The sequence below is a fragment of the Propithecus coquereli genome, unplaced genomic scaffold (assembly GCF_000956105.1).
Source record: "Propithecus coquereli isolate 6110/MARCELLA unplaced genomic scaffold, Pcoq_1.0 Scaffold235, whole genome shotgun sequence".
Classification (NCBI taxonomy): Eukaryota; Metazoa; Chordata; class Mammalia; order Primates; family Indriidae; genus Propithecus; species Propithecus coquereli.
Genome location: NW_012147897.1, coordinates 3,823,493 through 3,845,831, shown reverse-complemented (window position 1 = coordinate 3,845,831; position 22,339 = coordinate 3,823,493). Strand labels below are relative to the sequence as shown.

The 22,339-nt window shown below is 39.8% G+C and overlaps 2 protein-coding genes across 4 annotated transcripts in view; both read left to right on the top strand.

The window, feature by feature from the left end:
- Positions 1–22,339, top strand: part of C2CD3 (C2 calcium-dependent domain containing 3) — a 136,321-nt gene that overhangs the window by 60,704 nt on the left and 53,278 nt on the right. Inside the window, exons 17-23 of the mRNA XM_012645685.1 lie at positions 1,816–1,996; positions 3,491–3,674; positions 5,505–5,677; positions 6,760–6,883; positions 11,945–12,213; positions 13,681–13,770; positions 17,877–18,479. Of these exons, the coding sequence (XP_012501139.1) occupies positions 1,816–1,996; positions 3,491–3,674; positions 5,505–5,677; positions 6,760–6,883; positions 11,945–12,213; positions 13,681–13,770; positions 17,877–18,479 (1,624 nt within the window). The remainder of the gene's footprint in view (positions 1–1,815; positions 1,997–3,490; positions 3,675–5,504; positions 5,678–6,759; positions 6,884–11,944; positions 12,214–13,680; positions 13,771–17,876; positions 18,480–22,339) is intronic.
- Positions 12,700–13,434, top strand: LOC105811484 (polyglutamine-binding protein 1-like). 3 transcript variants are annotated; one of them, XM_012645684.1, is made up of 2 exons: positions 12,700–12,900; positions 13,138–13,434. In XM_012645684.1, exons 1-2 carry the CDS (start codon positions 12,700–12,702, stop codon positions 13,432–13,434), a joined length of 498 nt encoding a protein of 165 aa, XP_012501138.1. The 3 variants fall into 3 exon arrangements, with proteins under 3 accessions (XP_012501138.1, XP_012501137.1, XP_012501136.1); XM_012645683.1 differs by having other exon boundaries at positions 12,700–12,987; positions 13,210–13,434; XM_012645682.1 differs by having other exon boundaries at positions 12,700–13,434.

Genomic DNA, 22,339 nt, shown 5'->3' with positions numbered 1-22,339 from the left:
GTAAGCCAGCAAAATCCTGATTCTGTTTGTTGGCTAAGTCCATGTTGGAAAGTTATAGTGAAGTGCTAGCTTACATACTAGTAACTTAAAAGCAATTTTTTATAGTGTGCTGTACAGTTGATAAAAAGCACTTCAACATACTTTATCATGTTTATTTCCCTAACAACTACATGAGGTGAGTCATCCTGATTCTGTTTTATAGATGGTGAAACAAAGAATCAAAGAGGTTATGTTACTTGTCCAGGGTCACTAAGAATGGGAGAATTACGGTTCAGATACAGTCTTCATTCTGCTGTATCATATACTACTTACTGTATCTTATATTTGTTGTCTTTATTACTGTAGCCAAATTTCAGTGTCCACACCATTTAAGTATGTTATATTTTTAAATCTGAATTCAAATGACAAATTTAAATGTCTCTAGCAAGGGAAAAACTGTTAGGAAAATATCTATTAGCAGGTTTTGGTTTATTTGTATATTATGAACTCTAAATTTTTCTTAGTTTTTTGTTTCTTAGTTATTGTCTACGATAGATAATAATATTTTTCTAATTTAAAATTACATAAAAGTACAAATAAAGAAAAATCACCTATAATATTCCCAGGACTGTTTAGGTGTTATATGTTTCTCACCTTGCAATGTAGACTCAGAGTTTGTTAAATTCCATATTAAAAGTTAGAAAAGTTTTCTATGAGAACAGAGAAAATCCTTGAAAGATTTGCCCATGAGGTTACATATCTATAAAACCAGTTGTTTTTCCTCCTATACTCATGTCTCTCATCCAGTTTACCATCTGAAGAACTAGTACCGCACCATCTGCAGAATTATCAAATTGCTATACTACTCTAAGGCCAAACTAAGCAGCTGTTGCAACTGAGAGATTTTTTTTTTTAAACCACTTTTTTTGTTCTAGGGAATCAAATTGCAGTTTTTTGTTTTCCTAAGAGAAAGTTTTAAGCAGAGCAGGTATTGCTAACATGTTTTTAGATTTCAAAGCAAAGACCTAATGCAATTTCTGTTCCAGATTTATTGGATTAGTAGTTAGAATGTTAAACATGTATAAATCATACATTTTCACTGTTACCTAAATCTTGAATTCCTCCTTTGAATATTCCTAATAATTGGTTGTCTAATGTCTGCTAAAGCTGTATAGAATAGCAGTAAAGAACATTGGCTCTGGAGTCAGACTACTTGAGTCTAAACCCTGGTTCCACTGTTATTAGCTATGCTTGTTAAATTAGCTAATACAAGTGAAGTGCTTGGTATAGTGCCTGGTTCATAGTAAATGCTCAATAAATACACAATTATTAATAGCAGTACCTTTAGTAACAGTGTATTTACCACCTCCTCACGTAGTCCTTACCATTATTGGACAGTCCTGATATTATCTCCAACTTCTTTAGAAATAGTAATCTATATCTGTTTGCTGTAAATGTTTATTCTTTCTCCTATTAAGGAAATAGCCTTCTATTCCTTAGTGTACCAAGAGCTTTTATCAGGAACAAATATTGAATTTTATCACATGCCTTTTTAGCATTTATTGAGTTAGTCATGTTTTTTTCATTGTTCCGTTAATGCACTGAATTACATTTATGGATTTCCTACTGGCCCAGTCTCATGATCAAGAGTAAATCCTGCTTGGTTTAATTACAATGATCAGTTGTGAGAGTTATACACAATGAAAATGAACTATCTGTTTTAGTCTCAACTAATTACACTTATTTCTTCATCTATATTCAGACTCCATAGAGAAGCAAGAATATTCTAAGCAAGTTACTCTTTAAAGCTCACCACTGTTTCTGTTTCATTCATAGGCAGAGGACCAAGGAAATGGATTGATGGAGCATCACTTTGAGATCCATGTAGAGATGGTTAAAGGGCTAGCCCCTCTTCAGGCAACAGTCTGGGGAGAAGCAGATTGTTACGTCCAATACTACTTTCCAGTTCAAGACTCACAATCCAGTGTGCTGAAAGGACCTGAGATCCTTGAAAATGGTAGGTCTAGGAGATTAGGCCTTCTCATTCTTGTATGGTTCTTCTATTGGATATATTTGGGATTTTTTTCCTGAATTAATTTTATGTTGTTGAATGTTTCTAGTCTTACCTAGGCAGTAAATTAGAAGATAGACCAAGTTTTTATTTATTTTTTACACTATTTTTGTGACTTTTTATTTTGATATAATTTAAATTTATAAAAAAGTTGTAAAAATAGTACGAAGAACTTCTGTATACTCTTTACCTAGATCTACCAATTATTTACATTTTGCCCCTTCTTATATGATTTATACGCCTACTTACTCTTACCATCTATACACATACAGTTGATTCTCATTATTCACCATAGTTATGTTCTCTAAAACTGCCATGAACACGGAATTAGGGAATACTGAACCTTTGCTCTTAAGGGAAATGTGTACATATACATATCTCACATAGATCATACTCTTAAATCCTACAAACAACTTATCCTGGTACATTCTATTTTCTTTATTTTACAAAAGAGAAAAAAAGATTTAGAAGTGTTAAGTGACTTGCATGGGGCCACCCCACTAATAGGTATGAAGGTTGGGATTCATACCCCATCCAACTGGACCCAGAGCTGGAGTTTGTACTACACCGCATTGCACCCTACGGTCTCCATCTTCTGCTCATCTCTAACAGCTGAAACAAGAAGGCAGAATCTCTCACCTTGTTCTCAGCTGGGAACAAACAGATTGGGTGACTCAAATTTTTCATCATTCAGTGCATATCTGAGGGTGACTGCCAAAGTGCTGCTGGTTTTGATTTTGAGGTTCAAGTAAGAGACTTGTATATGCAGAACGTATAGAGAACTCTTACAAATCAATAACTTTTTAAAGACCAATTAAAAAGTGGACAAAGGATCAAATAAACATTTCTCCAAAGATATACAAATGGCTAAAAAGCACATAGAAAAATACTGAGCCTCATTAGTTATTTGGGAAATGCAAAACTACCATGAGGTACTACTTCACACTCCCTAAGATGGCTATTTTTTTTTTTTTTTTTTTTTTTTACAAAAAGACTAACAAGTGTTGGCAAGGATGTGGAAAAATTGGAACCCTCATATAGTGTCCACCAGCAAAGGGATCACTTCCTTCTATATTTTCATGGGACTTTAGGGGACCATAGCTACTAGGTAAGAGTAACACAATCAGAAGATACAGGTTCTGCTTGCAGGTCTGTGACCTACTGGCCCTTAGACCTTTGGGTTAACTGTGTAACCTCAAGGTGTCTATATCCTCATTTGTGAAGTAGGAGTAATGATACCCGCTTTGTTTTCCTCACAGGAATATTGTGAGGACAAAATTGAAATATTGTATATTTCAATTACTCTCCTATTACATATAAAGTACTATCCTATTACATATAAAACACTAAGTGATATTCACTGGAAGAACATGTAAGGGGGAAAAAAAAACACTTTAAGTGATGTGTTAGATTATTGTGAATTGCTTTTCTTTTCCAAAGGAATTACCATGAAGCCCTTCAGAACTTCAACCACACTCTGTGTTCCAGATCCCATCTTTAACAGTGAACACCATCACTCTCTTCTGTTGCCAACGGAAGTTCCTGTGCAAAGGCTCCTACTAAGTGCCTTCTCTGCACAGGGACTCATGCCTGGAAGTGGAGTCCAGTTCGAAATCTGGTGCAGGTACAGTATGGAGAACCCAAACCTATGCCTAGGAGGGAAGTGCACAGTCATGAAGCATCCTGTCCTTGGCTGGGCATGGTGGCTCATGCCTGTAATCCCAGCACTCTGGGAGGCCAAAGTGGGAGAGCTTCTTAAGGCTAGGAGTTCAAATCCAGCGTGGACCACATAGCAAGACCTCATCTCTATAAAAAATGAGAAAGATTAGCCAGGTATGGTGGTGTTCACCTTTACTACTAGCTACTTGGAAGGCTGAAGCAGGAGTATCACTTGAGCCCAAGAATTGGAAGTTACAATGAGCTGTGATCTCAACACTGTACTCCAGCCTGGGTGAAAGAGACTGGAGAGAAACTCCATCTCTAAAAATAACAAAATAAATAAAGCATCCTATCCTTAACCAACCTAGGTTGAATTATTTTAAGGAAGTAACAGCCCCTTCTGCCCTGTTTTATATTATTTGGACTTGACAGTGAATCTTATCCAGTTTTTACTGAAATCTGTGAAATTATTGGGATCTTGGGAGCAATTGTGTCTCATACTTCTAATCGCTACTTACATTAGAAGTGAAGTCTTGTTAATTTTACCTCCTAGTGTCTCTTAAACATATCAGTCACCTTCTTTTGTGCTTCTCTTACTACGTTATTTAGTTCAGGCCCTTGTCGTATCATGCCTAAATTGCTGTGATAGCCTCTTAACTGGTCTCCCACTTCTAAATTCATTTATTATAATCGGTTCTTTCTACCACAAGAAGAGTAGACTTTCTAAAATATAAATCCACTCAATGTTACAGACATTAGTAGATTTCCAGGAAAGATGCATGAATACAGATGTTCAGCCCTCTCCTTTTATAGTCATACCCCCAAGAAACTAACTAAAATGATTAAGGGAATATAAATAAAAGAGGAGGAAAAACAGCATCAAGAGCAGGATTAGGGAAGAGTACTGTCCACAGGCGAGAAATTTTTCTTAAATACAATTAGATGAAAATCGAGTGCAAAAAAAAAAAAGATTTTTGGCCGGGCACGGTGGCTCACGCTTGTAATCCTAGCTGTCTGGGAGGCCGAGGCGGGCGGATTGTTTGAGCTCAGGAGTTCAAAACCAGCCTGAGCAAGAGCGAGACCCCGTCTCTACTAAAATTAGAAAGAAATTAATTGAACAACTAAAAATATATAGAAAAAATTAGCCGGGCATGGTGGCGCATGCCTGTAGTCCCAGCTACTCGGAGGCTGAGGCAGGAGGATCGCTTGAGCCCAGGAATTTGAGGTTGCTGTGAGCTAGGATGACGCCACGGCACTCTAGCCCGGGCAACACAGTGAGACTCTGTCTCAAAAAAAAAAAAAAAAAGATTTTTAAAACCACCTTGGTTTGATTTACAACTTGTGATCTAAGAATCGATTGTTTTGACAAGAGGAGAAAATAGAGTATGTACTGACAGATCCTTATAACCCCTCCAAATTAGAGGTCCCTAAGCATGAAGACAAGTAAGTCATGAAAGAGACTGGAATTACTCCACTTAGCCCCACGTTTGCTGCTGCAGGATGGAAGCTTTCAGGAGTGGCTACCCGCAGGGCTCCAAGGCATATGCAGTTACCTCGAACAGAAAGCCTGTTGGGAAACTGGGCTTTGTCCTGAACTCAGGGTATAATTTATGGAGTTCTTCCTCCATGTAAAGGGCACTAAATCCAGCCAGACATAACCACAGCTGTATATCATCAGTACAGAACAATCAGGCTCCAAAGATAATTAGATACTGAAGACTGATCTCTGGAGCATACTGAATCATTCATCCACCTAATTCTTCCAACTGACAGCTTGTGCTTTTGTGGTTTACAGATACTATTATCCTAATGTAAGAGACCAGATGGTTGCCAAAGGAACCTTGCCATTATCAAGGATCTGTGCTATGGTTACCATGCAACGTCGTGAGGATGTGGGAATACAGACCTTTAATCTCCCTTTAACCCCCAGGATTGAAAACAGGAAAGAGTTGAGGAACCAGTCATCAGGTAATTGAAGACTAGTTTGTTTTTCCCTTTCAAAATCAGTATACATAAAAATCCCTTTTCTTTCTAAATTAGAGATTCTTCACTTATTGGGGTATTTACCCTTTTGAGGTTCTGATGAAAACTGTGAGTCACCTTCTCTTAGAAAAATGAAGATAGAATATACACTACAAATTTCATATACAATTCTAGAAAACTCATAGTTCCATGGACTCTGTATAAATGTTGTTTGTCTCATTTCACCTTTAACTTCAGCAAGCATTTAGTAAGCCCTTGTGACATAAATTATATTATATGGTGCACTCAAAGAATTACTATTATTCCAAGCTAACATGAGCAGATGTGGGATTGGTAGACTGTAGTTAGCATAAATGGGGAATTCTCTGTAAGGGAGGAGTTTGGACTTAAAGTTGGAAGGGTTTTAATTAGAATTTGGAGTTTAGGATGGTATTATATTCCTAATGCTTCCAGCAGGATGACCTACTCTCCAAGTGTTTTATCAGATAAACTAGGTTTAGCCTCCTAAATCAAGTTGCTGTGCATACTTGCTGAAGATTATCTGCCAAAACAAAAGGTTTTATCTTGCCATAATTAAGATCAAGTTGTTCTCCTAACCCTCACTGATCAGCTTGTTCTGTTATTCCTTCAAGCTTTCCCTGAAATGTGACAGTAAGATGGTAGAATTTTTATAAAAAGATGGCATGTGAAGGATATTTCAGAAGCTGATGGTAAGAGGGTGATAAAAGTATGTGAGAAATGGAAACCTTTTAAAAGGTTTTTTTAAAAAAGGCTAGAGCCCATCTCAATTCTGTACGCATAACTGAGGGTTAAAAATCTGGAATTGTTCTGCTTTTGATAGTTGTGTGATCTTAGCAAGAAATTGAATCTCTGAGCGATAGTTTCTTGGATATAAATTAATAACCTATTAAGCCTTTATTCACCCTCAAGTACAATAATTAATGTAATTCTCACCAGGACAGATTCTCTTACTATTCCCCTTATTGTTCATTATGATTGCAGTGTTTATCCTCTTCTTCCTTCTAACCAACCTTTTTATCTTTTTGCCTTTTGTCCTCATTTTTTAGGCTTACTGGATGTGGGCCTAAGGTACAGGCATAGTCTAAGAACAGCAGAGGGAGTTCTTGCTGCCCGAGCTGTCTCCATCTCAGTCCAGATTATCAGAGCCTGTGGTTTGCAAGCAGCAGCCAAGTAAGTCTACCTGAGAAAAGCAATTCTCAAACCTTTTTCCAATGCAGTCCACACAATAGGATGCTTTCATATGCAAAACTGTCTTGTGTACAATTTCCAGTTCAGTAACTACAAATCTTTTCTTTTTCTGTTAAGAAAGCGTTTCAAAACATAAGTGAGTAAATCACTTACAAACTTTGCTATTTTAACTGTTATTAGCAACTTAGTTCCTTGACCTTGCTTAATAATTTTATCCTCTACCTTTCTTAAGCACTTACTCCTGTGGTTGTCATACCCTACACCCTCAAACCATGCTACACCCAATCACTGCAGCTCCTCTGTAATCTCTTCATCATCTCAGTCTCTTGAGTACTACCTCTTGTTTTTCTAGCTTGTTCCCCTTTAGTCTGTTCTCAACATAGTAGCCAGTGATCCCATGAAAACTTAAGTCAGATCTTGACACATGTCTATTTAAAACCTACCAGTGACATTCCATCTCATTCATAGGAAAAGCCAGAGTCCATAAAATGGCTGAGACCCCACATGATCTAACCACCTGTTACCTTTGTGACCTCATCTCCCCCCATTAGTCTCCTGTCTACTTACTCCACTCCAGCCACTGACCTTCTCGTTGCTTCTGAACACCCCGAGCACATTTCCCCTCAAGGCCTTTGTCTTGCTGTTTTCTCTGCCTGGAATACTGTTTCTGTAGAAAAACAGCATGGCCCTCTCCCTTACCTCCTTCAGCTCTTTGCTCATATTTCTCTCTTCCTTGCTTTTTGTCTACTTAATAAACTCCTACTTTCCCTCAAGATTTTGCACTATCTTTGCAGCTTTCCTTGATCTCTTCCTACATGTAGGCACAATTGGTGCTTTTTCCCTTGTCCGTTAGCACTTTGGTTGTAGCACGTATCATTCTGTTTTGATTATTGGCATACGTTGTGTTCTTCTCCCACTAGGCTATGAGTTCCTCTAGTGAGAGATATTGCCTGAGCTCTTCTCTGTCCCCTCAGCCACATAGTTAGTTCTATCACTTAACAGCTGCCCAGTAAGAAAGAAAACTAGATCAGGCTCCTGCTTCAGACTGGCTTTGGCTTACTTTGGATATTCAAGGGAGAAACAGGCAAGTGCCTATGTCTTTTTCCCTTTTTCTCACTTTTTCCTTTTTTGTAACTGAGGGTCAGATTGTTTGCCTTTAACTTTATGGTGTCCAAATAAGTAATTGAATTACTGTGTGGGATCTGATGCTAAATTGCTGATAAAATGTTCATTGTAGTTAATATTGTTCTTCACTAAATTATCCAAATAGACTTCTTCAATAACTGCCCGAGAACATCTTAGTGTTAGTAAAAGTAATATCAGGACAATTTTTTAATCATGTCACTTGCTTACATTAAAACTTTGCGTGGTTTCCCATTGTCGATAGCTGTGGGCTCCTAATTTTAACTATGCATTCCTTTTAATTAAAAAAAATGTAGCACAACCTCCAAATATGTGTATACCTAATTCATGTATAAATCATCTTCATATACTATTATACTAATATATTAAATACACTATAAAACATACCATAGAGTAGGAAAACTTTAATATGTGAGATAACAGAGAAGTCTTAATATTTTCTTCCTGTGTTGCAATAGTTTACCCTGTGAACCTCCTAAGTTGTACACACTCTTCTTTAGGGAAGATAAGGTACAATTTCCTTAGCTTGGCATTCAAGACCCTTCAAAATATCTTCTCAGGCCAGGCACGGTGGCTCACGCCTGTAATCCCGGCACTCTGGGAGGCGAGGCGGGAGGATCATCAAGATCAGGAGTTTGAGATCAGCCTGAGCAAGAGCAAGACCCCGTCTCTACTAAAAATAGAAAGAAATTAGCTGGACAACTAAAAATACATAGAAAAAATTAGCCGGGCATGGTGGCGCATGCCTGTAGTCCCAGCTACTCGGGAGGCTGAGGCAGGAGGATCGCTTGAGTTTGAGCTTGCAAAGCGAGGCTGACGCCACAGCACTCTAGCCCGGGCAACAGAGCTAGACTCTGTCTCCAAAAAAAAAAAGAATATCTTCTGAATCTTGAAAGAAGAGTAGTAGTTATCAAGGTGCCCGAGAAAGGTGAAAACTATTCTGGTCAATGAGAAGAACATGTCCAAAGGCATAGAGGCATGAAACTTGTGTATATGGAATACTTCCATGTCAGACCCAGCCAAGATCAGAATTCTTCAATATGACTTTAAATTTACTAGCATTTAGTTGGCAGAGAAGGACTCAGAAATTAGATACTAAGTAGATCTCAGAGAGACTGAATAATAGATAAGAAACTCAGTAATTCTTCTCTCTGAAGACACATGGAGAAAGTGAAATTGGATGGCAGGCAGTTTGTTCTAAGTCCCCCATTTGGTCTGTGTTGCACTTTCAAGAAGGAAGAGCGAGAAGCCAGGCCAGTTCTAACACTACACTCTTCTGTAGATTGGGGGAGTTCTACAGGATGTGAGATATAGCGTGGTATAATGGAAACAGAGGCACACTAGAAATCAAACACTGTGGCTTCTAGTCCCATATCCATCTGCGACTAGCTGTGTGTGATCTCGGACCAGTTTCTTTACCTCTCTGGGCCTCAATTTCTTCATCTAAAAACTGGAAATTTTAAATACCTGCCCTGATATTAAAAGAGTCAGTATAAAAATTGACAAATATGAGGTCACTTTATAAACTACCAACTATTATACAAATGTACAGATTCTTATGATTACTTACATATATATAGATAATTAGTGTCACTTTATTAGCAAGTAGAATATAGTCAAATCAAAAATAAGTTTTGCATTGCTTCTCATTGAAAAGAAGAATTCTTGGTATTCTAAACTTACCCCTCCTTTGAATCTTTACTCTGGTATCTCGATAACAGGTACTCTGAAGTCAGCCTTCTCTCATCAAGAAAACACAAGCCATCATCTTGTCTGCCAGTGGTTTTCCTGAAAATACATATTTGGTGTCTGTGTATAGTAGGCACTTCTTCCTTATTCACTTGCATCTTCTAACTCACCTCATCTTTAACTGAGAATGAGTAGAAACTTCCTTGGACATAACCAGTAGTCTTTAAGTTCCATGAGCATAAGAAATTGTAGCTATTTCACTGCTATAGATCCATCTCCAAGCCCAATACGTGACACAAAGAGCATATGCTCAACAAATAACTACTGAACAAATGAATTCAGACCAGCTTGGCGTCCAGGCCTTTCTGCCATCTCTGAGCAGAGATGTTCCCTATTAAGAGTCCTTTCACTGTCCATAGGCAGGTTCTCTACTTTGTATATATTACCTAATGTCATCTTTACAACACCCTGTGAGTATTTTATCCTAATTTTTTTAACCGCTGCTAGCATTCAGTTCATTTCCACCTCATTTTTTCTGGGTATAATATATACTTCATAGTATGCTATTGTGTGGACACACATCAATCTTCTACTAATCAGTCTTCTGTTAATGATCATTGATGATAATGCAAAGGAAAAGGTTTTCCTTTTTTTTATTAGAAATGAAATTGCAGTAGGCATCCAAATACACATATGTCTTTAGTATTTGTTGTATCCTTGTATTAACATCATTTTAACAGAGGAGAAACTGAGACTTGGAAGAGGTTGAAGAACTTGTCCAGGGTCACACAGTAAGTAAATAGAGGAGCCAGGATTCAAACCCAGATCTGTGTAACTCCAAATTACTACCCTCTACTGGTATATATGAAGTACAGTGAAGATCTTAAAGGAAAGAACCCCTAAGTCTGCTTTAGGGTTGTCAGGAAATGCTTCAAAAATAGGTAACCTCTTTGCCTAAATGTCAGCTTTATCCCTGTGGGGAATTTAGGGTAAGGGAGTTTGTCACCTACCATACCTACGCACAGAAGACTAGACTGCTGTTTCCAAGTGTCATTAAGGTGAGGAGATTCTGTCTGTACATTGTGGAGCACCTGTATTAAAAAAGAGAAAAGCAGCCCCTGAGATCTGGGAACTAGTTTGACATTGATAGGTAGGCTTTGGTGTTTTCCTGTTGAGCATAAACAATCTCACAGAACACCAGCATCAGATAAACTGCCTTCACCGTGTGACCATCATGAAGTGAGACAAAATCAAGATTGCTTCATAATCTTGTCTAAGCACAGACAAAAACAGGATCACTATGCAAACCACAAAAACATCCAACATTCCTCTATCTTGGCTAAAATAAGTGACTGCTATTGCTCTACCAAATTGCAGCTTTAGCTTTACTGTAGCGTTCCTGCCTTATAGATAAGATTTGTTAAGAAAATCAATCCAGGCTGGGCACAGTGGCTCACACCTGTAATCCAGCACTCTGGGAGGCCAAGGCGGGAGGATCTATTGAGCTCAGGAGTTCAAGACCAGCCTGAGCAAGAGCGAGACCCCTGTCTCTACTAAAAATAGAAAAACTTAGCCGGGCGTGGTGGCAAGCACCTGTAGCCCCAGCTACTTGGGAGGCTGAGGCAAGAGAATAACTTGAGCCCAGGAGTTCGAGGTTGCTGTGAGCTGGGCTGATGCCACTGCACTCTAGCCCAGGCAACAGAGGGAGACTCTGTCTCAAAAAAAGAAAAAGAAAAAGAAAAGAAAATCAATCCAGAGCAAATCCTGCTCCTTTGAACATTGCCCAAATCAGCCAACGTGAGCCCAATGTTCATAAGTCCTTTCTGATGCTTCTTACTGAGATGCCCTGTGGTTCCCCATGGTGTATATTTTCCTTCATTGCAATGAACAGTAAACCCAGCTTGTTCAGCTATAGTTGATTCCTGTGGTCTTTGGCCAAAGGGCATTGACAGGACCATGGATTGTCCTCAGAGTGTCGTTTTGATAGGCAGATGAATGTAGTCTCTCCCCCACCCCCATACGTATACACTGTGATATCTAGATTACTGAGAAAGCATATTGTGGCACTGCCAAAAGTCTAGATAGAAAACATATGGTTGGTTGGTATTCTTGGTGGTCTCGTGGAAGTAACGGAGTTATTTTCTAGGCAATCAAGCTGATTTTGATATTACCGTGGTGCCTTCTTCTCATTTCCACCCTTCTCCCCTACAGGGTTTTGGCTGAGCAGGAACCTGCTCTACAGTTTAGTGCCACAGTTGGGGTCAATGCCTCTGTCACCACTCATCTGTCCTTCCTGCCCAAGGGAGAACAGCGCCGAACTCACCCTGTGGCCTGTTCCTTCTGCCCTGAGTTCTCCCATCACATTGAGTTTTCTTGTAATTTGGTAACTCAGCACTGTAGCGGAGAGGCCTGTTTCCTGGCAGAGCTATTGGAGTTTGCAGAAATTACTTTTGCTGTCTATCATGAAAATACCAAGTCAGGTGAGCACCAAATGACCCATCACAATCAGAATTAAAAGAGGCTCTGTTTTGAATGATGTAGCCCTTCCTGGGAGATAAATGTAAAATGTTTAGAGGTTAGGGGATCATAATCTCTGCAACTTATTTCTGAAGGGTATAGCAAAAAATAAAAATATGTATTATGTGTGAGAGAGAGTGTGTGTAGAGAGATAAAGCAAATGTGTCAAAATGTTAATGGATGAATCTAGGTGAAGGGGTGTGTAGGAGCTCATTATCATATTCTTGCAACTTTTCTATATGCCTGAAATTTTTTTAAAATAAAATGTTTAATTGAAAAATGATTTTGAGAGTTAGTTACTTCTAGGCTCAGGGAGAGAGAACCTCATTCTGTGCTTTGGGAAAAGAAGTCATGTGGTTCTGACGACCTTAGCAGTGATAAGAGAGAGGCGGCCAGTCTGACAGCCTTCCATTACCTGCACAACTGTATTGGTCTGTCTGCTACCAGCTATGCCGCTACCCATTGCGCTGCAGACCCGCTTGGCCAAAAGAGGCATCCTCAAACATCTGGAGCCTGAACCGGAGGAAGAGATCATTGCTGAGGACTATGATGATGATCCTGTGGACTATGAGGCCGCCCGGTTGGAGGGCCTTCCACCTAGCTGGTACAAGGTGTTCGACCCTTTCTGCGGGCTCCCTTACTTCTGGAATGTGGACACAGACCTCATGTCCTGGCTCTCCCCACATGACCCCAATTTCGTCGTTACCAAATCTGCCAAGAAGCTCAGGAGCAGTAATGCAGATGCTGAAGAGAAGTCGGACCGCAGCCATGACAAGTCAGACCGGGGCCACGACAAGTCTGACAGAGATCGAGAACGTGGCTATGACAAGGTGGACAGAGAGAGAGAGCGGGACAGGGAACGGGATCGGGACCGTGGATATGACAAGGTGGACGGGGAAGAGGGCAAAGAACGGCGCCACCATCGCCGGGAGGAGCTGGCTCCCTACCCTAAGAGCAAGAAGGTGGCAAGCCGAAAGGATGAAGAGTTAGACCCAATGGACCCCAGCTCATACTCAGACACGCCCCGGGGCACGTGGTCAACAGGACTCCCCAAGCGGAATGAGGCCAAGACTGGTGCTGACACAACAGCAGCTGGGCCCCTCTTCCAGCAGCGTCCCGACCCATCGCCGGGGGCTGTGCTCCAGGCCAACGCCGAGGCCTCCCGAACCAAGCAGCAAGACTGAATCTTTGCCCTCCCCCAGGCCTAGGGTTTTTAATAAAAAGCTTCTGTGATCATGTCCAAAAAAAAAAAATGATTTTGAGGGTTTTCAGGCTTTGATTGAAGTATGTAGGCAAGATAATCTCTAATGCATCTTTCCATACTGAAATTCAGTGAGTGTAAATGGAGGGTTATGTGGATATACTGTCAACACAAGCCCCTTGGTCAGTAGACCACCAAATAATTTTTCTTTCCTGTCTTGATTTAACAGCCAGTGATATAGCCAGTATCCAATCATGCAAAGATTATCTGCTCGGAGTAGTAAAAGTGCCAACAAAAGAGCTGCTGGCCAAGAGATCTGGTAAGGATCCTGGATTATCACTTTCTAATTCTAACGTTTCCCATTCATTTCCCTATAAGAGGTCATCTTGTCTGGCTCCCTTTCAAGATTTCCAAAAAGGAGAAACACAACCCCTTAACGCATGCTTCTGAACTCTCTTAGGTACCTCAAAGGTTTTCTCAAAAGCATTTTAAATCTTCTCCTAATCATTCCAGAGGTTTTCTAATAAAACAGAGGCTCAAAACATTGTACTAGCATCCTGCTCTAGCAGAGAGGGTGATGGTAATGGTGATCATGATGAAGAATATGGAAAATATCTATTATATTATGTAGCACTTTGTAAAATATTTTCTCAGATCTTGTTTTAGTCTCATGATAACCCTGCCTTGCAAAGTTATAGGATCTTTATTTTCCTTTGACAGATAACAAAACTTAGGCTAGAAGAGGTTAAGTGATTTGCTAAAACCACACACCTAGTGAACAGCAGGACTTAAAATCAAAACCCAACTCACCCATTATTTTTTGCTATACTCTCATCTCTCATTAAAGAAGGAATAAGGTGTAGGATAAAGGCCCAAAAGAATAGGTAGAACCACAAGACAGTCTAGAAATATTGAAAATTACTAGTAGCTGGGTTATCTTGACCAAATGATTTGAATCCTCCAAGCCCCAATTTTCTTATCTCATAGATGGATTCAGTTAATCCTGACAAATTCTACAAGGTAGAAATTGATGAAATTACACTTGATCTTAGCCAAAAGGCTGAGAAGCGATCGGAATTGATGAATTGATTATAAAAAGTACCTGACACATAGTAGGTATGCAGTAAATGTTAGTTTTCCTTTTCTTGCCCATCTTCTTCCCTAGGATTGCATAATCTAGTTTCTAGAATTCTATCACACATCTCCCAATTTAGTTGTGAATTAACATTTGAGCCAATACCCTAATAAACAGGTACTATGTACGTGCCTGCCAGAGAGAAGTCTGTACAGTTTGATATGGGATTCAGTCTCACTTCTGTCACTTACTATTTGTGATCTAGAACAAGTTATTTCATCTCTCACATCCATAGTTTCCTCATTTACATAAATGGAAATAATAAGATCTATTTCATAAGATTATTGAAACATTCAGTGAAATTATACATGTGAAAGATCCAACAGGGCTGAGCACATAGGACACCTCAGTTTCCTTCCTACTGTAACTTACTACAGTTTATCAGGGAACAGGCACCATCTGGGAAATCCCATCTCTAAATTAAAATTAACCCCGTTAGAGCCGGGCACAGTGGCTCATGCCTATAATTGCAGCACTTTGGGAGGCTGAGGCAGGAGGATTGCTTGAGGTCAAGAGTTCGAGACCTGCCTGAGCAACATAGCGAGACCCCCATCTCTACAAAAAATTGAAAAATTAGCCAGGCATGGTGGTGTCCACCTGTAGTCCCAGCTGCTCAGAAGGCTGCGACAGGAAAATCACTTGAGCCTGGGAATTCAAGATTGCAGTGAGCTATGATGATGCCATTGCACTCTACCTTGGGCAACAATGCAAGACCCTGTCTCAAAAAAATAAAGTAAAAAGTAAAGTGAAAAATAAAAATAAGTTAAATTTAATTATTCTAAAATGAACATTCTGTTATGTTTTCTCCTGCCAATAATCTCAATTATAGAATCACAGAGCTAAAGGGACCATCTAATCTAAGCAGTTCCCTTTTTCTTAATTTTAATAGATTTGGGGGGTACAAATGGTTTTTTGTTACATGGATGAATTGCATAGTGGAGAAGTTTAGGCTTTTAATATACCCATCACCTAAATAGTGCACATTGTACCCAATAGGTAATTTTTCATCCTAACCCCTCTTCTGAGTCTCCAATGTCCATTATGTTATTCTGTATGACCATGCATACCCATTACTTAGCTCCCACTTATAAGTGAGAATATATGATATTTCACCTTTTTTCCTGTGTTGCTTCACTTAGAATAATGGCCTCCAGTTCCATCCAAGTTGCTTCAAAAGACATTATTTCATTCATTTTAATAGCTGAGTAGTATTCTATGGTATACATATAGACTACATTTTCTTCATCCACTCTTCAGTTGGTGAGCACTTAGGTTTGTTCCCTATCTTTGCAATTGTGAATTGTGCTGCAGTAAGCATACAGATGCAAATATCTTTTTTATAAAATGACTTCTTTTCCCTTGGGTAGATCACCAGCAGTTCTTATATGCTCAAATGGTGTGAAATTTTGTGTCTGCATACATTTGTGCATTTTTCTGAGGATAATAGCTTTCATTAGAGCCAAAGAGGTCTGTGACCAAAATATGTTAAGAACCACTAGGTTGTAGGAAAACTAACACCCAGAGATGAGACGTTACTAAAGCTAAAGCCACAGGTTCTTAGACTGTCCAAGCTGAAAGGAACTTTAGAGATCAAAATTTTCAGCCTCCTCATTTTACAGACTAAAACTAGGAAGGTCCAGAAAAATTAAATGCCTGTCCAGAAGTCATAAAACCTTAAGTAACCTTTTAATCTCAAATTAAAATTTATATTAGGCCAGGTGCAGTGACTCATGCCTGTGATCCTAGCGCTCTGGGAGGCCAAGACAGGAGAATAATTTGAGTTTAGAAATTCAAGACCAACCTGAGCAAGAACAAGACCAAGACCCTGTCTGTACTAAAAATAGAAAAATTACCTGGGCATTGTGGTGTATGCCTGTAGTCCCAGCTACTCGGGAGGCTGAGGCAGTAGGATTGCTTGAGCCCAGGAGTTTGAGGTTGCTGTGAACTAGGCTGACACCACAGCACTCACCTGGGCAACAGAGTGAGACCATCTCAAAAAAAAAAAACTTTAAATAAATCTCAATAAGCCTAAATCTTTTCATTTTTAAAGCATAATTAATAAGACCTTTCTCAGAAAATTGTTGTAAATATTATTATATCATTCCACAATCTGTTTTACTTAATTCTGAAATCCAAAAAGCTCTGAAGATCAAAAATTTTTTATTAACTCATCGAGTAGCCAAATCTGACCTCAACTGACATGAAACTTAGGCAACCGCCTATTTATGTCTAGTTTTATTAAAACACACCATGCCCGTTAATTTACATGTCGTCACTGGCCACTTTGTTACTATAACAACATGAATGAATGGTTGCAACAGAGACCATATGGCCTACAAAGCCTAAAATATTTACTATCTGGCCTTTTATAGATAAGTTTGCAAACCCCTGACTTATATGACCCCTGATACATAATCTTATATCCAGTTTATGCACTATATTACCTTTCTAAAATCTGAAAAATTCTGAATTCAGAAACAAATCTGGCCTTAAGAGTTTCAGATAAGATAGTGTGAACCTATACTAGGCAGCATGTAGACTTTGGAGCTAGCTAGACCTGGGTTCAAATCCTAGCTCTACCAGTTGGTAGCTATAATAACTTGGACAGGTCACTGAGTTTCCATTTTCTCTTTTATAAGATGGGAATTGTTATCTCATTTTATCCTCAGAGCTTCACAGGGTTATCAGAGGAATTAAATGAAACAATATGTGCAGAATTTCTGACACATAGTGGATATTCAATAAAGAGTAGTTGTTATTCATTTGAAAATCTAGAGCCTGGTCCTTGGTATGTGTTTTCCAAGGCAGCTCCCTTGGTGGAAGATCTGGGTGCAGGCCCTAGATCTCTTGACAATTTTGTCCCATGCCTTTTCCATTGTGCTCATAGTACCATAAACATTTCACACCTTTAAAGCACTTGTCCTTCAAAGCTTTTTCTAAACCATTATCTCATTTGACATTCATAACAACTTTGTGTGGTAGACAAGATCAGCATTAATTTTCCCAATTGTTAGGTAAGGAAATGTAAGCTGAGAGAGATTAATGGTTTACCTAGAATAAACCACTAGTTTCGGGATGAGCCAAGCAGAAAACTCAGGTCTCCCAGCTCCTAGCCTTTGTTCTTCCTATCTAATCTCATTGCCTCTCAGTGGTCAGATGAAACACAAACTCTGTCACTGTGGGTATGTTTTCTGTTGTGTCTTGAGCCAAGATGATGGAGACTCTACGGTAGAGAGTAAATGTTTTTACTTTTAAGACAATAATCGAGAATCATTCTTTCCTCCCATAAGGGATCACAGGATGGTATCCTGTCATTTTACCAGAAGATGAGGGCCTATCTCATGGCTTGGAGCTCATGCAGAAGATTGTGGGTGGCCTGGAGCTTTCGGTTTCCTTCACCCATCCTGGAGATAGAGAGCGAGTGTTGGAAGCTGCTGAGCTATTGGGCTGGAGCTTTGAGAATAGCCTGAAGTATCTTGTCAAAGTGGATGAAGAGAAACAAGCCACTGTCACCATATCCACCCCAAGGCTGTGGCTGCCTATCCATTGCGTACTGCTTGCTGGCCACAACCACATTCATAAGAACACATACTGCTACCTTCGCTACAAGCTGTATGATCACGAAGCCTTTTGGACCCCTCTCAAGAAGCCTAAGGAATCTGCAAACAAAAAGCAGGTCATGGTTACTTTCAAAGCATCTAAAAGAGCAGAAGTCACTAGGGGCCCATCACTCCTTTGGTACTTTAGGGAAGAGAGGCTAGAGATCCAAGTGTGGCGAGCTTATGGCAATGACAGTGTGGAGAGACCACACCAGACGGACAGCTGGATTGGCTCAGCCTACGTGGACCTGGCCAGACTTGGGGAGAGGTCGGCAAGGACACTAACTGTCAGTGGTAAGTGAGAAGCAGGTTCAACTCTTTTGGTTTGAACCCCTGCTCTTTGTCAGGTACTATGTGAGACACTGTCTCAGACATTATTTTACTTCACTCTCCCAACAGTACCAGTGAGATAGGTATTAGACCCATTTTACAGTCGTGAAAATGGAGGCTAAGGGGGGTTGGGCATCCTGCCAAGGGTCACAAACTAGTAAGTGTTCCTTCCATTATTGTGTGCTGAAGATTAATAATAATTTAGTAGTGCTTCTTATAACTAAAGAAATTTCAAAAAGATAGAGGTTCACTGGCTGCTTAAGAAAGGGTATTACCTGGCTGGGTGCAGTGGCTCACACCTATAATCCTAACACTGTAGGGGGCCAAGGTGGGAGGATCATTTGAGCTCAGGAGTTCAAGACCAGCCTGAGCAAGAGCAAGACCACATGTCTACAAAAAATAGAAAAATTAGCTGGGCATGGTGGTGTGCGCCAGTAGTCATAGCTACTCAGGAGGCTGAGGCAGGAGGATTGCTTGAACCCAGGAGTTTGAGGTTGCAGTAAGCTACAATGATACCACTGCACTCTAGCTGGGGTGACAAAGCAAGACTCTGTCTCCAAAAAAAAAAAAAAACTGGGCATTACTTAATTCCACTATCTTGGTGGGGTCAACATAGATCTGAGACCTGGCTCTGAACTTTGTAGCAATAGAATGCTTCCAAATTCATCAGATTTTTACACCTAACATAGTGCTTAGAACATTGTAAGCACTCAGTTAATATGTACAAAATAAGAATTAATGGATTTAGGGGACTACTTTTAGCTACATGTATAAGAGCCTATCTGATCATCTAGAATGCTAGTTTATTAATTACACTGAAAAGCATTCCTGCTAAGGAAACCAGGATATTCTTCTCTGGTCAGCACATCTTGGAACCATAAAGAAAGTCTACATGGTAATAAACTAGTTCACAAGGCAGCAAAGAAAAAGGTAACATTTGTGGGTAACATTTGTGGGTAGCATTTATGTGCTGGGTGCTTTTCTTTCAAACATTTGTTTAGTAACTGATTGTTGGGCTTGGCCCTGGGAATTCAAAGATGAGTAAGAAATAATCCGTGCCTTCGATCAGTTTACTTTCTAATGGGAGAATACAGTATTGAGTAAATAATTACAATGAAGCCTCAGAACTATGAAAAAGGTATTCTCAGTGGTGCTGTAGGAACACAGGGATGCAGTATCTCTGGTTTAAGTATAGCATCTCAGTGATAGTAATACTGGACCTGAGTCTCAAAGCATGTAGATATAAAACAAGGAAAGAAGGAAAGAAAGGTATTCTAAAGAGGAGAACAGAGTGTGTGAAGGTGCAGAGTCATCAAACAGTTTGATATATTTTTAGCGTTGTAAGCAATTTGGGACGGCTGGATCATAGGAAACGTAGGTTGGAAAGTGATTGGAGGTGAAGCTAGATAGATGGGCAAAAGTACTGTGTTGAAGGCCTTCTCTTCTAAGCTGAAGAGTTTGGACTCTTTCTGAGAGCTATGGAAAGCTATTATAATGGATTCTGAATAGAGGAGTGACATAGCTTCACATTTAGAAAAATAAGTCTAGTGACTGTAGTGCACAATGAATTGGAAATGACCAGACTAGATTCTTTACAAATAGGACCTTTATTCAGCTTGACATTCCTATACAGTTAGTTGTTATTTCCCCCAGTCTACAGTTGAAGAAACTGAGTCATGAACCTATTTTAGCCCTGTTAGCCTTGTGCTCTGACCCTATTGTTGAGCAGGTAGCCAGGGCTAAAGGAGGAGAACTGAGTGTGTCTGGATGATTGTCCCAAATTCTCAGGCTCTCTCTGGACCCAGCACGTGTAAACCTGGCTCTATCGAGCACCTCATCAAATGTCATGTGCCCTACTTTATCTGGCCTGGCCTGGATCACTTCAAAGAGATTAGGGAAAAAAAGACCTTGAAGTGAGCCAAGTTCATTTGAGTTAAAGACAGGCTTTTAACTTCATTCTGCTGAAGAAAATAGATTTAGGACACTGAATATAGATCTAACAGTGGGAACTCAACCACAAATACTCCCCCTTTCCCCCCCCATCGAGACAGGGTCTCACTCTGTTGCCTGGGCTAGAGTGCCATGGCTTCAGCCTAGCTCATAGCAACCTGAAACTCCTGGGCTCAAGCGATCCTACTGCCTCAGCCTCCCTAGTAGCTGGGACTACAGGCATGTGTCACCATGCCTGGCTAATTTTTTCTGTATATATATTTTTAGTTGTCCAGATAATTTCTTTCTATTTTTGGCAGAGACGGGGTCTCACTCTTGCTCAGGCTGGTCTCGAACTTCTGACCTTGAGCGATCCCCCCCACCTCAGCCTCCCAGAGTGCTAGGATTACAGGCGTGAGCCACCGCACCCGGCCCCCCTTTTTTTTTAGTAGAGACAGAGTCTCGCTCTTGCTCTGTCTGTCACCCAGGCTGGAGTATAGTGGCATGATCATAGCCCACGGACGGGGGACCTTTTCGTGTTGGAAGGCCGCATTAATTTAGCTGTAATAAGTAAGGCCATATTCAAGAAACTTCAATTAGATATACTTAAAAATGTACATTATTTTGCAAAAATCTATATACTTAATAATTTCAAAAATGACTGTTAATTTTAAAGTTAACCTTTTAATGACTTTGTTGTCTCTGGTTTTTGTTAGAAAGCACTTGAATATTTGGTTGCAGCATGGGGGTCCACAATTTCAGTTAATCCTCTAGATGGGTGTCAGTTTTGTTTTGTTTTGTTCTGTTTTTGAGAGAGGTTGTCTGTTGCCTCGGCTAGAGTGCAGTGGTGTCACCATAGCTCACAGCAACCTCAAACTCCTGGGCTCAAGCAGTCCTCTCGCTTCAACGTCCCAAGTAGCTGGGACTACAGGCATGCACCACCACACCCAGCTACTTTTTCAATTTTTTTTAGAGACAGGTCTCGCTGTGTTGCTCAGACTGGTCTTGAACTCCTGGCCTCAAGCAATCCTCCCACTTTGACCTCCCAAAGCATTGGGTTTATAGATGTGAGCCACTGTGCCTAGCCACAAATACCCTTTTTTATTGAGTGCTACCGAAAAGAATATTTAACTTTTCAGATTGTCCATTTCCCTCACACTTCTCCACATCCCACTTGTCTGAACCTTTTATCCTCTTGTACAAGGGCTTTATACAAGGTGTGTCGTTTCACGTGTTTGTTGAACAAGTCAAGCAATCCATCCAATCATCCATCCAACCATACTTCCACATACTGTTACATGTCCTGAGGATTAGGATTTATTAAAAACTATGTTGTTTTGGGGTGTCTTCTCTCCTATAATGACTTGCCCTTATTTTCTTTTGATAACCATAATAATTTATACATTGCATCAAGAAGAAAACCAGTTATCTAAAAATAGAAAAAGACAGGAAATGTTCCATCGTCTTACCATCTGTGAATCAGTTAACTCCATTTTCCTGAATTGAAATGAGTTTAATGAAGCAAACTTTGAGATTCAGAGGAAACAATTAGTACCTTCTGATTTATAAATAAAATCTCATCTTAATATCCAGTAAGCCAATAAAATAAATCCCTGAGTTTAAATCTGCCACTTACTGGAAGAGTGATCTTGGCAAATTATTTAACTCCTCTGAGGTTCTGATACATAAAAAAGGCTCAACAAATATTAATTCCCTTACTCTTCCTTCTTGCCTTCTGCTGCTACCTTATACTTCCCTTCCAAAAGGTCTTCAGGGTTACTGCCAAAACATATTTAATTGGTGAAGCAAGACTAAATTGAGTAACAGGACGGCTTCCTGATGGGGAGGTCTAAAAACAGGAGCCTGTGGGACACACAGAAGAGAAGATAGGCCAC